Raw genomic sequence first — 13,562 nt, 5'->3', positions numbered from 1 at the left:
GCTTCGCCGCCAAATCTTGAACTAAAAAGTGGGGACAGATTATACAAACACAAACAACACATGCCTAGTTAAAAAGGTGTGAATGTGGAGAAGGGAAAGAAGGGCAATTTCGTTTTTTTTCGGTTTCTTATTTCTCCATTTTTGGGACTGCAAAAAGCCAACACAACCCTGGTTCTTTCTTTCTTTCTTTCTTGATTATCTTTTTTTTTCAATGTCGGTTTGTTGAGATTAAAAAAACGATTTAACAAGAAGCAAACGTTAAGGATTTCAATAGGATCTAGCTGACTAGAGAAGGTTTCAATAACTCTTATGCTTAAAGAGTATCATACCATTAAATTTCTAACCAAAAAATGGATATATACACTAAAGTCCCAATATTTTCAACGATTTGACAAGAAAGTCCTAAACTTTATTTTTTTGACACTAAAGTCCTAATTGACGATTTGACAAGAAAGTCCTAAACTTTTTTTTTGACAAAAAAATCCTAATTACCGGCTAACCGGAAAAAAATGGTAAAAATATCAAAAACTGCCGGTAGTTTGGACTTTACTGTCAAAAAAATAAAGTTTAGGACTTCCATATCAAATCGATGAAAATATGGGGACTTTAGTGTATATATCCTATTGTTTATTATTCACCTCCTACAATTATGTGAGTGGAGTGAAATGGGTAAGGCTTGACGGTGAATATAAAAAAGTTAACCGGAGAATGATTAGGGTTACAATCTCCGATGAGCACATCTTCTATTTTCTCTCTGTAAAAATGAGGAACCTCAAGAAATCCCGAGATGGAGTTGAAGCGGATTCTTCTTCTATCACTACCTTACCAGACGAAATCCTCCTCCAAATATTAAACAGATTAATCGATCTGAAAACCCTTTGCTTTTGTTATCTCGTTTCAAGACGCTTCTCCTCGATTGTACTTCAAGTCGATACCATTTCCTTCACTGCTCCACTCATAAACCCTCCCATTCCCGATAAGAACACCGTCGGTGATGTTTCCCCAAGTATGCCGCTTCCGCCTATCGCTTCTTTGATTATCGATAAGTACTTTCTATCTGTCTCTACGTTTTTAAGCAAGTTTAAAGGAGTGAAGTCCTTATTTGTCGAACTTCCGACTTCCAGTGAGATAGGTATTGATAATCGTTGTTTGTTCAAGTGGAAGGTTAAGTTTGGGAATAGAATCGAATCGTTTATGTTTCTGTGGCCGAATTCAATTTCTGATCAGGATGGATTCTATCTTAATGGAAACGAGGATGATGAAGAAGACATCGAGTTAACATGTGATCTATCTAGGCAGAAATTTCGCATTTCATGTCAGTGTCTGGAGGATGTGGTGGTGAGGCATAAGATGTCGTTGTTCTTCATCAAGAGTCTACCAACATTGGAAAAGGTTTCCATTACTGATTCAGGGAGAAGTGGGGAATTTTCTCTTAGTGGGGAAAAACTCAATGAGGTGAATGAATGGTTACATTCAACTTTGGAAACTGTGATGAATCGTGTAGAGGTTCCTGCTAGAGTGAATCAGTGTTACATTCCGGTTTTGAAGTTGCCAGTTTCAGGGTATGTGATGAAGGGGGTATTTGTTGTGGTAATGGAGATGAAAGATCTCCAGGATGGAAATGATTTTCTTATGAACAGTGAAGATGATGGCTTTGAAGATAAAGAAGAGGCTGCATATACTGAAGCTGTGAAGGAGATTTTGGAGAAGCATAAGGGCCTGATGCAGAGGTTGCTCTAGTATGAATCAGGTGCATATCTGAACCTGAATATTGTTTTAAGTTTTATATCTTAATCTTTTCTTTTCTACCATACATGTTACACTTAAAGATTACTGCTTAATCCCTCATCCTTAACATAGTTCTTTTTTGACTAACATTCATCACCACTTCCTGAAGTAACAAATCAATTAGGTTTCATATTCCTTTGCAAATTGCAGTTGAATATCTATCAAGCTAGAACTTGTTCTTTATATCTAGTTAATTAAATATGCACACTTTGGTCATATTTCCTAAGCCTAAAAGTGTTCACTAACATGATATAATAAGTGACACCATAGCTTGGGTCATCTTTTTGTGAGATTCAGTATAATGATCAAATTTTTTAATAAACTAATATTTTAAAATTTTAATACTATAAAGCAAACTACCTTAAATAATATAATTACTAGTAATGTAATTACAATTAGGAAAACGTTTGGATGTGCTATTAGGTTGATTAGTTTGAATATTAAGAATTGAAACTGGTTGTAATGTAATTACAATAAGTCGTTTAAGCTCTCACAAATTTAAATTTAAAAATGGTTGCACAATTATCACATTCATCAAGAAATGAGTTTTGTTGTAGCAGTTCATACTTTACTTTTAAAATTTGATTACTTTGATGTGAAAATTAAAATGGATTTTCAAAAACATTTAATATTTCGCCAATGCATATTAGCTATGGAATACTCTTTTTTCTTGTAGGATGTTAAGGATTTATCAGTAGTATGTCCTTTCATGTACATGATTGGTGACTATGTGCACATCCTAGCTCATTGAGATCAATATTACAAATTAATTTGTATCATTTTTTTTATAAGGGTACATTTTAATTGGTAATATGGACTTTAAGAAGCTAAGGTGTGCAATTAAGACAATTGGTGGACATGAAAAGGCATACATGGTTACCACATGTATGTCATTAACCCAAAAAGTAAAGTTGGATGATTATTTGTTAAGTAAAAATACAAGTTTGCAAGAAAAGGATGGTATTCATTGTAATTCATGTTATGTGTATAATCTTTATAACTCATGTTATGTTTTATGAATGACATGTATTTTCAGGTAATGAAGCAAGTTGAAGTAACAACTAACAAGGGAAGGGAGAATATGAGGTGTAGATTGGTAGATATTAATTGATAGAAGAAGATAGATGGAATGTGTTTAAAACAAGTATTGAGATGTGGTTGGTAGCATTAGCAACATGTTTTTTATATCTAAGGGGTACTTTGATAGTTACTAACTAGGTTTGAAGCCGACTGGGTTAGAAGTTAACTATACAAAATGACTATATTATCTTCAAACAATATTTTTTATAATAATTCTTTTACGATTTAGCATTTAATTTATAACATTATATTTTTTTTTATCAAACACATAAATATATAAAAAAACAAAATCTAACATCCAAACACCATATGAATTTACATCCAAACACCATATGAATTTAGTACTTAGTAATTTACAAAAAATATAAAAAATTTGTCTGGCCACTAAGTTTTAATATGTATATGCTTCATACCATGAAATATGTAATAATAACATGAATTATTTAAATTTTAATATGTATATGCTTCATACCATGAAATATGTAATAATAACATGAATTATTTAAATGTACACTTTTTTGTTAATTTTTTTTTGATAGGAAGAGAAAAATCTCGACTTTTGTAAATATGGTTTTATAATTGAAAAATGTACTTTGGAAGCTATTAATAAAATTGTTCGTTTTAGGAAGAAACTTTTATTAAAGAAAAGTGTAAGTGCTTAAAAGTAAGAAAGGAAGTTGAAAATACAAGGCATAAATGCAAAGGGTTAATGACATTTAGGTAAAATTTGGTATATTAACTAGATAGTAGATTTTTTTTTTTGGAAACGGCAAATGATTAAACGGAAGCCTACTCGCATATTTCAACGAGCACCCCGGGTTCGAGCTCCTTTACAGGGCAAACCCAGCCCCCATAGGGGTTTCCAGGAAAAATTTCTCCACATGTGGCACAAGTTTAAGAGGCACCCAAATTGGGTTTTGCAGGGATTGAACTCCCGACCTCTGACTCCACGTGGGTATTAAACCCGGTACCTCTTCCCAGCTAGGCTGGAAGTCATTGGTAACTAGATAGTAGATAGTACAGAAAGGAACGAGACTGCTTCGAACATAACTGAACTAAACATAGTTTAACTCATAAATTGTAGTGTTTGGTATGGTCAGGACAAAACCAAATAAAATATTAGATCTATCAAATTAATCTTTACAACAAAAATGGAAATTTGTCACTTTCTTTCGAAGTATAGATTTTAGTTAATCAAAAAGCCCAAACGAGCGATATCGATGATAGAAAAAAAAAATAGATGAAACAAAAGAAAATTTTGATTCTTTTGAAGAAATATAAAGCAATAAAATATATAAAGATATGTTAAAATTAGAAGAAAGAAAAAACACCATTGTTCATCTTTGTTTCTCCTAATTTCTTCTACCTTACCTATGCTTTCAACATCCTTCCTCTTTGCTCACCAATCAAATCCTTTTTTGTGAACTTCAGCTCCTAAAACGTAGCTTAAGTCAATTGCTCGAAAAATGACCCAGTCGACTACACGAATCCTGTGGCGGCAGCCCAAGGCTCTCTTGACATGATCGACTTTTCATGTGCTTCTTATTAGTCGATTTGTTAAACCTTTGTTAAACCTCTACATAATCTTTTGGTCAAAGTCCCAACAAAATCCAGTGCTTCTTTAAGAAACTCAAAAAAAAAAAAAAACAATTACTTACAAAATTAATTCAGAAATACATTTTTCTTTTCAATTCCGAGATTCCCCCATAGATAAAAAGTTGAAGAAATCTAATGCATGGTGGTGGAGTATGGCTTAGCAAAGATACATAAATCGACCTCTTATGGAAACATATTCAAATTCAAGATGTTAACATAATGTGGCATAAGGAAGTTTTTGTTAAATTGAAGAACCGAGAAGTGTGTTCCACCCGAATCCACCTTTTTGGTAGGACTAAAATTGGAACAAAAAGTCTCATTGACTTGGTCAATTTTTATTTTGTTCATGTTCTATGTAGTGCCAAACGATTTTCATGTTCTATAGTTTCGAATGTTGTTCGTGTTATATTCTTGTATACGAAATTGCAGGTGAGCCTAGACATGTGCGATGTGATTTCAATGGTGTTTTTTTGGAAAAAATCTAATTTTTGACGAATTTTAAAAAAATAATAAATATATTTTGTTAAGTTTGTAATTTTTCTAATTTACTTAGTCGGATGTTGTCTTTAGTTTTTTTTTTTTTTTTTTTTTTTTTCAATTAATACGTTTAAGAACAATAAATTAAATAAGAGACTCGATATAATAAATTATTAAATTATAAGACTCGATATTAGGATTTATTGTAAAAAACGGAGGATGATTAGGGTTTTTCAGTATCCCGATGAAACAAACCAATTATCAGCGGCCTAAACAATGAAGAACATCGTGAAATCCCGCAAAGAAGATGCAAATTATTCTTCTCCATTCAGTTGTTTACCCGACGAAATCATTCTCTAAGTCTTAAACAAACTAATCGATTTGAAAACCCTCTGCTTTTGCTATCTCGTTTCAAAACGCTTCTCCTCGATTGTACTTCAAGTCGATGCCATTTCCATTTCCTTCACTGCGCCTCTCGTTAATCCTCCCATTCACGATAAGAACACCGTCGATGATGCTGCCCCGTTTCCGCCTAAATTTTCTTCGTATTACGGTGAGTCCTTTGTCTCTGCCAGTGACTTTTTGAGAAATTTTAAAGGAGTGAAGTTCTTATGTATCGAACTTCCGCCTTCCCGTCGCATAGCTATTGATAATCGTTTTTTGGTCAAGTGGAAGGTTAAGTTTGGTTGTAGAGTCGAATCGATTGTATTTTTGTCACCCACTACTTCATGATATGACATGACTTAAAAAATTAAGCATGAGTTACAAGGATAGAGTAGCTAATTCGATGATAATATGTCAATAGAAAAGTACTTCTTAACCATACATTGTTTACTCTTAATACCAATCAACTCATTGCTTTTACTTCATATAAAAGAGATAGCAAAGGTGTTTTAATGGTAAAATGATAAGTTTCAAAGTCAAATTTCTAAAAAACAATACATATAATGACAGTTAAATGACAATGTAAGCCTAAGTTCTTCTCACTAACCGCATACTATATTTCACCAAACAATCAAGATCAAAGTACAAGTCAAGAGAATGTTTATTGATCCTGATGTAGCATGCATAATCTAAAATATCTAATTATTCAACATCTGTTTCCCTTCTTAACATACCATTGGTAAAGAACATCGGTGCAACTATATTAACTCAAGAAAATGACAAGTCGCAAACTTTAGTTTGATACGTTGTTAATGCGATATGTTTTAATGTGTCGTGTTGATGTCTAATATAACTAAACCCATGAAAAGTGCAATGTAGGAACTCTGCTACCAATGATGCTACAATCTCAAATGTATCAATTCTTTCAAAATTACCATTTAAACCTCAAGAAATGAAAAAGATAAAAACATGAACCCCTCTTGTAGCATTTTAAGAAAATTCATAAGAAATACTCAGAATTCATCTAAAAGAGTGATTAAAATAAATACCCCAAAAAAGCTTGCATAAACTGTGAATAATATCATCAAAAAACACCAAAAGATCCAGAGAGTCGAAGATGAAAGACTTTATCAAACTCGTGAAAAGGGCAACACGAGAATTCTGCTTTCTAATTATCAAGATCACTAGTTCATTACTAATGTTACTACAATCTCAAATTTATTATTTCTTAAGAGATTGCCATTTCAACCTCAAGAAATGAGAAAATTGAAAAGATGAGCTCTAAAGATAATCTAAAAAGGTGATTAATACGAGAATACCCAACAAATATCATTCATATACTATAATTAGTATGATAAAAAAAACACTAAAAAAAATATATCATATTTTTGGATCATAGAGTCTAATGTGATTCAGAAGATAAAAGAAATTTTTCACTCATGAAAAATGGAAATATGGGAATTCTGCGCTCTAATTATAACACATTAGTTGATCACCAATGATGCTTCAATCTCATAATTCATGATACAAGGCGGTTTCTTCAAAAAATACCATTTCACGCGAGAAAACTGAAAAAATGAACCTTAAAGATCATCTTCATGGAGATAATTCTTTTGATGTTTGATTTTTAATTTTTTTTTTTTAGTTTGTCTTGACTTGGCATATTGTTAGGAAGACTAGAATTTATGAACGGTAAGCTACACAACAACTAGTAATTCAGGCAAAATTCATAAAAATGATAAATACATACATTAGTGTTCTCGTGGAGAGCTTGAAAATTTGAAATCAATCCAACCCCTTAAATTGGAAAATCATTTTGAAAATTTGAAATCAATCCGATCCCCTAAACTCGAAAATCAACGAAAAAACTCTCACATAAATGAACACCTTGGAGGACCAATTAAGAGGACCATTTAAGTAAAGCCCATGTTAGCTTTCTAATCCTAGAAATTTCATCAACACAACTCCTTCGAATCATTCAAAACAATACTAAAGTTGCTCTTGCTCTTGATGATATATGGTGGAGAAACCCGATTCATGTTCGTTGAGACCGAATGAAAATATTAACGCTACAATGTTTCGGTGTACTTTATTTAGCTATATTCCCCAATGGATCTTTTAAGTACGGTCAACTTTTACGATTCTTAACTTGAATGTTTTTGTTCGTTTATGATTGTTTATGCTTTTTTAGCACCTTAACTAACATAAAAACACGACCACAAACGTGTTAATATGTTAAAAGAATGAACATGAACAAGAAAATTCATTCATTTATATGTTGGAGTTTGTTCGGTTTACTTAAACAAACAAACATGAACAGACAATTATGTTTTTGTTAAATCGGTTCGTTTACAAACATGGTTGTAGGATATTTCAACTTTCAGGAGTTAATTCTCCCATGTTGTTGATGGCATATAGCCATATACTAAGCCAACAAGCTTCCAAAAAGTTATGTTTCAAAGTGGTTCAGGAAGAACATGTCCATGAAGCATACAACCACCATTACTTGTTGTGTTGAATGTAATGAAGATGTTGCCTAAAACAAAGTATGTCAATCCTTCACCACCAAAACCATGATAGTTGCTTGGCCACTTGGAATACCTTTGCCCAGTGGCGGAACAAAAAAAAGTTTAAGGGTGGCATGATTTTTTTACTGCGTAACATACAATAAATTTTTTTTTCTTATTTTTTTCTTATTAAACAATTGCACATTGTGCTTTCGAAAGAACTATGAAAAATATGTCCAATTAGGACATCATACTATGAAAAATACATAGAAATTTTTTTTGATTAGTTTATCTATATACTCCATAACCTATATTAGGGTCGATAGCCGAACATCTACTTCAAAACCAAAGTTATTATCCTAATTAAGCTAAAGTTTTTAATTCCAATATCTTACGTTTTCATCTCCATCACCACCCTTCTTGACCAATTTGAACTTTTTATTCCTAAACCCAAAGTGTTTCACAAAAAAATGAACAATTTTAACTACTTACTTTGATAAACCTGAATTACTAAATCTAAATGACTCGTCGATGCCTAACATGGACCAAAATAAAGTTGAACTTTGATAAATTGTTTATATAGACGTAAAAATGAAGAGATTTTGTAAAGAAACGAAAAATAAGAATAAGCATTGTAAATGCATCAAATATATTTAGAGAATAAATAAATCAAGCCATTATTCCTGTTGGGGACTTAATACATACCTTACCATCTATTTTTAGACAAAAATTTGATTAGATATACCTAGCCAAAATCAAATAGAAATCTATAATAACAAGAAATAACTATACAAGCTTAATCAAAGAAACCTAATTGTTAATTTAAAGTTTTCTTCAACTTTTCAACAAAATGAAAAAAAATCAAAATAATGCTAAACAACGATTTAATGTTTACTTGTTTCATTCTTGCTAGTAGAGATGAAGTCGCTGAAGGCTGTAGAACCGGACGCCGACAAGGCGATGGGCAGAGCAGAGGCATCCAGAAGCTTGGAGCCTTGTGTTATCATCTTTACTTCACGTCTTCACAATCGACAGACTAGGCAAAGCAAGAGTTGGTTCCAAATTGATTAAACCTTGGTCTCACTTTGTTTGGACATTGGGCTAACTTTGTTTGGCCTATTTATAAAATGATTAAACCTTCTAAGTTTTTTCTAATTTGGACTTTTTCTTTTGACTTAGGAACTTAAGGGTAACCCAATTATTTTTCAATGGTTGCATCCATACATTAATTTTTTTTTTATATTTTTAACACTATTCGGGAAAATTTGAGAGGTAACACGGACTATCTAGACAACCATATAGGCTGCTCCTACCTCTAGCTCAATTTGCAATTGTGAGGAACCAACCAAATAAAATTTATATAAGCAGTTGTTTGGAAATGTAAATGTGACTTTTAAAGATAAATCTAGTATTTGCATCCATACAATCAACAACTCCACTGGTTACTTAATTATTAATCATTTATATCTATGAACCTATGTATATTTCTCTTTACCCTTCATACTTCTTTTAAATATCGTTGTGTGTTGTTTGTAGGATTATTCCATAATAATGGATATGATAATGTGAATTGGTTTGGTTTGTTTTCATCTTTACTTTTAAACCAACATCAGACTCATAGCGGTTAGTGTAACACCACACCAGAGGGATGTATCATTGTTGGTTGCATGAGAAGAAATGACCGCACACAGAATTATAATCAAATTGAAACCAACTTACAACATTACTTATTCATCTTTTTTTATATTCAAAATCTATATTTTACTTTGGTTTGAATTATTTCTAATCTTATTATATATATTTATTTTTTAAATAACATAATATCCTAATAAGTATATATGACATTAATTTCGACTATATAAAATATTTTACGATTAGAAAGGAAAAAAATAGAAGGATCTGTGATCATATAGAAAAAATATATATATTGTAAGTTGGTGTTAGTTATTGTTTCGTTTTAGTTTCATCTCTAATTTTAATTATATATTTATTTTGAATATTAATTTCTTATTTATAAAGATCGTTTTTATAATTTTATTTTCTTATTAAGTTATAGTGTAGATAAATTTTTTGATGATTTAGTTGCGGAAATGTTTAAATTTAATCAAATGGCCTTTAATAGCTTAACAATAATTTAGATGTGGAATAAATAGTTTTTTTAAGTTGAGCCCGCTCAACCCAACTAAGAAGAATCGAACCTAACAAACACATCTTTTTCCATCGGGGAGGGTAAATAGAGTAGCGAGAATTATAAGAACAACAAATAAACAGTGAATATAAAGTAAGGTAAATAATTTAGCTGAATCTTAACCAAGCTTTGCATGCAAGACTTAAACTTAATAAATGATCAACAACCTAAGTTTAATGAAAATCTGCAACTTGTATTATTGATAAGTATTATTGATAAGGATTACAAGATATTTTCTGTTGAAGTTCAAGAGACATTTTTACTAACTCCTAACCCTCTCTATTTTAAGACTCAAAAAGTATGTGAAACATACTGGACCATGCTTAAGTATAGCGGAAAGACAACCATACTTAACACTCCTTACTATTCAAAAATCTAAACAAGAGATCTAATCTATTAAAATAATGAAACAAATACTTTTCTACAGTGTAAAGTCAAACATCAGCTTCAGTCACGGAATAAATTCGGTCAACATCCAAAATTTTTCCATATTCATAATACACTTCACCATAAACACTTATCTGCCGAGGGTCACTTTCTTACACTAATATATAGCATTCTACTTTTATTAAAAAATAAAAAAACAGATTATTTCTTAGTTTATAAGGAGCAAAGGGAAGATGAGATGGTACCTACGTGGCAAAGTAAAAGTGATAATTATAGGAGGGGGAGTACTAGGGGTGAGCATTTGGATTGGTAGACAGCAACAATACTTGATACATATAACATCAACAACACCCTATAAATCAGCATAAAAACATAATAAGTAATAATTATAAAATATAATTCTTGAAATCACAATAATCACATTAGAAAATCAAATTCCCTCAATACTTACCCTCAAACATGTAATCCATACCAAATACTTCCTCTAAAATCTTTGAAGTAGTGTTTAGACACAAACTTATAGAAATCATATTTGAAAATTGATGTAAGAGAGCTTCATTTTCACACATTAGCTTACTTTGTGTATATAGTTTATAATGATGTTGGTTATTGTATTCCATTTGTGCACAGAAGAACCATGGTGCTGAAGAGGAAAGCTCAGAAGTGTCACACCCCCAAACCAGGATGGCGGAAATGTTTGGGGGTGGATGACTTTCATGAAAAGTATCACAACAAATTGAATAATAGTGATCAAAGCAACACAACCATCATAATTATAAATGGGAAAATTACATTGTATCGAAATAGTGTTTGTTTCAATACCAATTACATTATGACAAAAGTAAATAATATGACGCCATAGCGTCCCATCCTCAAAATCTTGTGATTACCTGCTTAACGATTTCCTGAGAATACAAGTAGTTTTGAAAAGTGTCAACAATTAAGTTGGTGAGTTCATAAGAGTTTTGTATGTGAAAAATTTGTAACTTTTCCTTGTAAAATGATAGTGTATGGTTCCAGAAATCCAATATTTTCTTAAAATGAGTTGTAGTCTTAAAAACCCTAAGACCAAAAATGTATAAGTATTCCTGTACTTGAAAATAGTGTTATGTAGTTTTATTCTTGTATAAAACCATTTGAGTGTATGTTAGCCCCGTAAACCAAATGTATTGTTAATAACTCATGTGAGTTATTACAACCATGCTAAAACCGTAATTGGCCTGTTGCGACGTTCTTCAGGCGTCAGAATGTTAGACAATTGTCACCCCAGACCTGCCGATCTAGCTATAGCTAACAACTTAGGTGCTAGATTGTCAGTCCTGTATAGATCTATACACAAGTGTCACGCTCTTTTACCGATATTTTGGTTATAATTCAGGACTTTAGTGTGTACTCTGGTAGGTACGGTGAAGACTATTTCTCATAAAAATTGTATCAACATGTTTACGTATAGTGTACTGAAAACCCTTTTGTAAGTAGAAATATTACATTTCCATAGTAATTACATAGTGTAAAATAATTATACATTTAAATAATTATTTGTTCGCCCCAAAATGGTAAAATGGTGTTAATGACCCATAAACTACACCCATTATAGTTTACCATAAATGTTTTGTTGTGTCTATATATATTCATAAATATATATAAGTTAACATGTTAAGATGTTTTAAAAGATTATATCATATAATTTACATCTAACACAAATATAAGAACATTTAGTATGATAAAGCCAATTTTCTAGTTTTTGGTTTTTTTAACGTCACTAACCGGTAAAAATTTAGGTTGTAAACCTTGTAAATTTTATTTTTACCTTTTGGTGGATATTGAGTCAAACTAACCTTATATGTTTAAAATAACATATTTTAGGTCAAATCTCATAAAAATGATACCATAACCTAGTCATGACCATTTTTGCTAGAAAAACCTTTCTTTTACATAAAAATGGTGGGGTTTTAAGATTTTCTTTTTGTAAAACCAAATCATTGGTATTTTTAACTAGTTTCATAACACATGTTCAAAATAAAATATTTTGATTTGTGTCCCTCAAAATAATGTAATAGCTTGGTTAAAACCATTTTTGCTAGAAAAATCATATTATGTTCATAAAAACCATAGTTTTTATAGTTTTGTTTTTGAGACTTTTTCTCAAGAACATATAGCATGTTTATACTAATTATTCATAGACTTTTGCATTTTAAGCAACATACCACACATAAATGTTCATAATACTAGGTAATAACATTATTTCAGGTAAATAATACTTTTACACAAGTTGGAGACTAAGCATGCATAACAACTAGTGTTATGTAACACCCCGAATCCTGGATGATAAATTTAAGGGTTATAATGCACTTTGGAGGACCTACTCGACGAGTTGGTTGGTCCCGACTCGTCGTGTAGGGGCTGAGCTGGCCACACGAATTATGAAGCCTACTCGTCGAGTCGAAGGGCTGGACTCGACGAGTTAAGTCTGTATTGAGAAAAACCTAATTTTAGGGCTTGCACCCTATTTAAAGGCCCTTAAGCCCTCATTTCTGCCTCCCTGACCATTTAGACGCACTGAGGGAAACCCTAGACGAGCTGTAGTCGCTATGAGAGAGAGAAAGGCTAAAGATCTTGTGTTCAAGTGCATTTTTAGAAGAGGATTGAAGAGCAAGAAGGTTTGGAATGAGAAGAAGCTTTGGATCCAGTGTTCTTTCGGTGCTAGCTGTCAATTGGAGGTAAAAAGCTATCTCCTTGATCATTCCTTTTGTTAGATCTATTTCTAGAGAGTTTTAGGGCTTTATCCCATCTATGTTTTGGTTTGCAGTTGTTGAGCTGGTTATGAGAGTTGAGACTTCGGATCTGAGCTATATGAGTCCATATGAGCCCAAAGATTCGAGCTTTATCAAGCTTTGGTCAAGTCTTCAAGCATAAAGACCTTTATGGAGCTTGTTTTGGCATTTTGATCCCTATATGCCATGCATGAACGTAAAGCTTGCAGCTTTACGTGATGATTCAACCTTAGGAGGCTAGATCCAGAGTATGATACCTTATTTCTGTCCAAAAACGTCTGAATGAGAAAATAGAGTTCATGGACTCGACGAGTTGATGAGACAACTCGACGAGTTGATGAGACAACTCGACGAGTCAGTTAGGGTTTACCCCGATGGTTT

The 13,562-nt window shown here is 31.9% G+C and overlaps 1 protein-coding gene and 1 long non-coding RNA gene across 2 annotated transcripts; both read left to right on the top strand.

Moving 5' to 3' along the window:
* The first annotated feature begins 664 nt into the window (after positions 1 to 664).
* On the top strand, positions 665 to 3,104 carry LOC145167440 (F-box protein AUF1-like). The gene is made up of 2 exons (XM_079086648.1): positions 665 to 1,750; positions 2,825 to 3,104. The coding sequence occupies exon 1, from the start codon at positions 709 to 711 to the stop codon at positions 1,738 to 1,740; it is 1,032 nt and encodes a 343-aa protein (XP_078942774.1). The 5' UTR covers positions 665 to 708; the 3' UTR covers positions 1,741 to 1,750; positions 2,825 to 3,104.
* A 2,036-nt stretch (positions 3,105 to 5,140) lies between these two features.
* LOC145167439 (uncharacterized) lies at positions 5,141 to 8,987 on the top strand. The gene is made up of 2 exons (XR_013741131.1): positions 5,141 to 5,494; positions 8,749 to 8,987. It is a non-coding gene; the product is annotated as an uncharacterized LOC145167439 (long non-coding RNA).
* Positions 8,988 to 13,562: the final 4,575 nt, after the last annotated feature.

Source organism: Lactuca virosa, chromosome 3 (assembly GCF_052849685.1).
Source record: "Lactuca virosa cultivar CGN04683 chromosome 3, Lactuca_virosa_CGN04683_v6, whole genome shotgun sequence".
Lineage (NCBI taxonomy): Eukaryota > Viridiplantae > Streptophyta > Magnoliopsida > Asterales > Asteraceae > Lactuca > Lactuca virosa.
Note: the sequence above shows the minus strand (reverse complement) of the source record. Positions and strands in the feature narration are given on the sequence as shown.

Coding starts and splice junctions, on each gene's coding strand:
- LOC145167440 (XM_079086648.1), top strand. CDS start 709: ATGATTAGGGTTACAATCTCCGATGAGCACATCTTCTATTTTCTCTCT.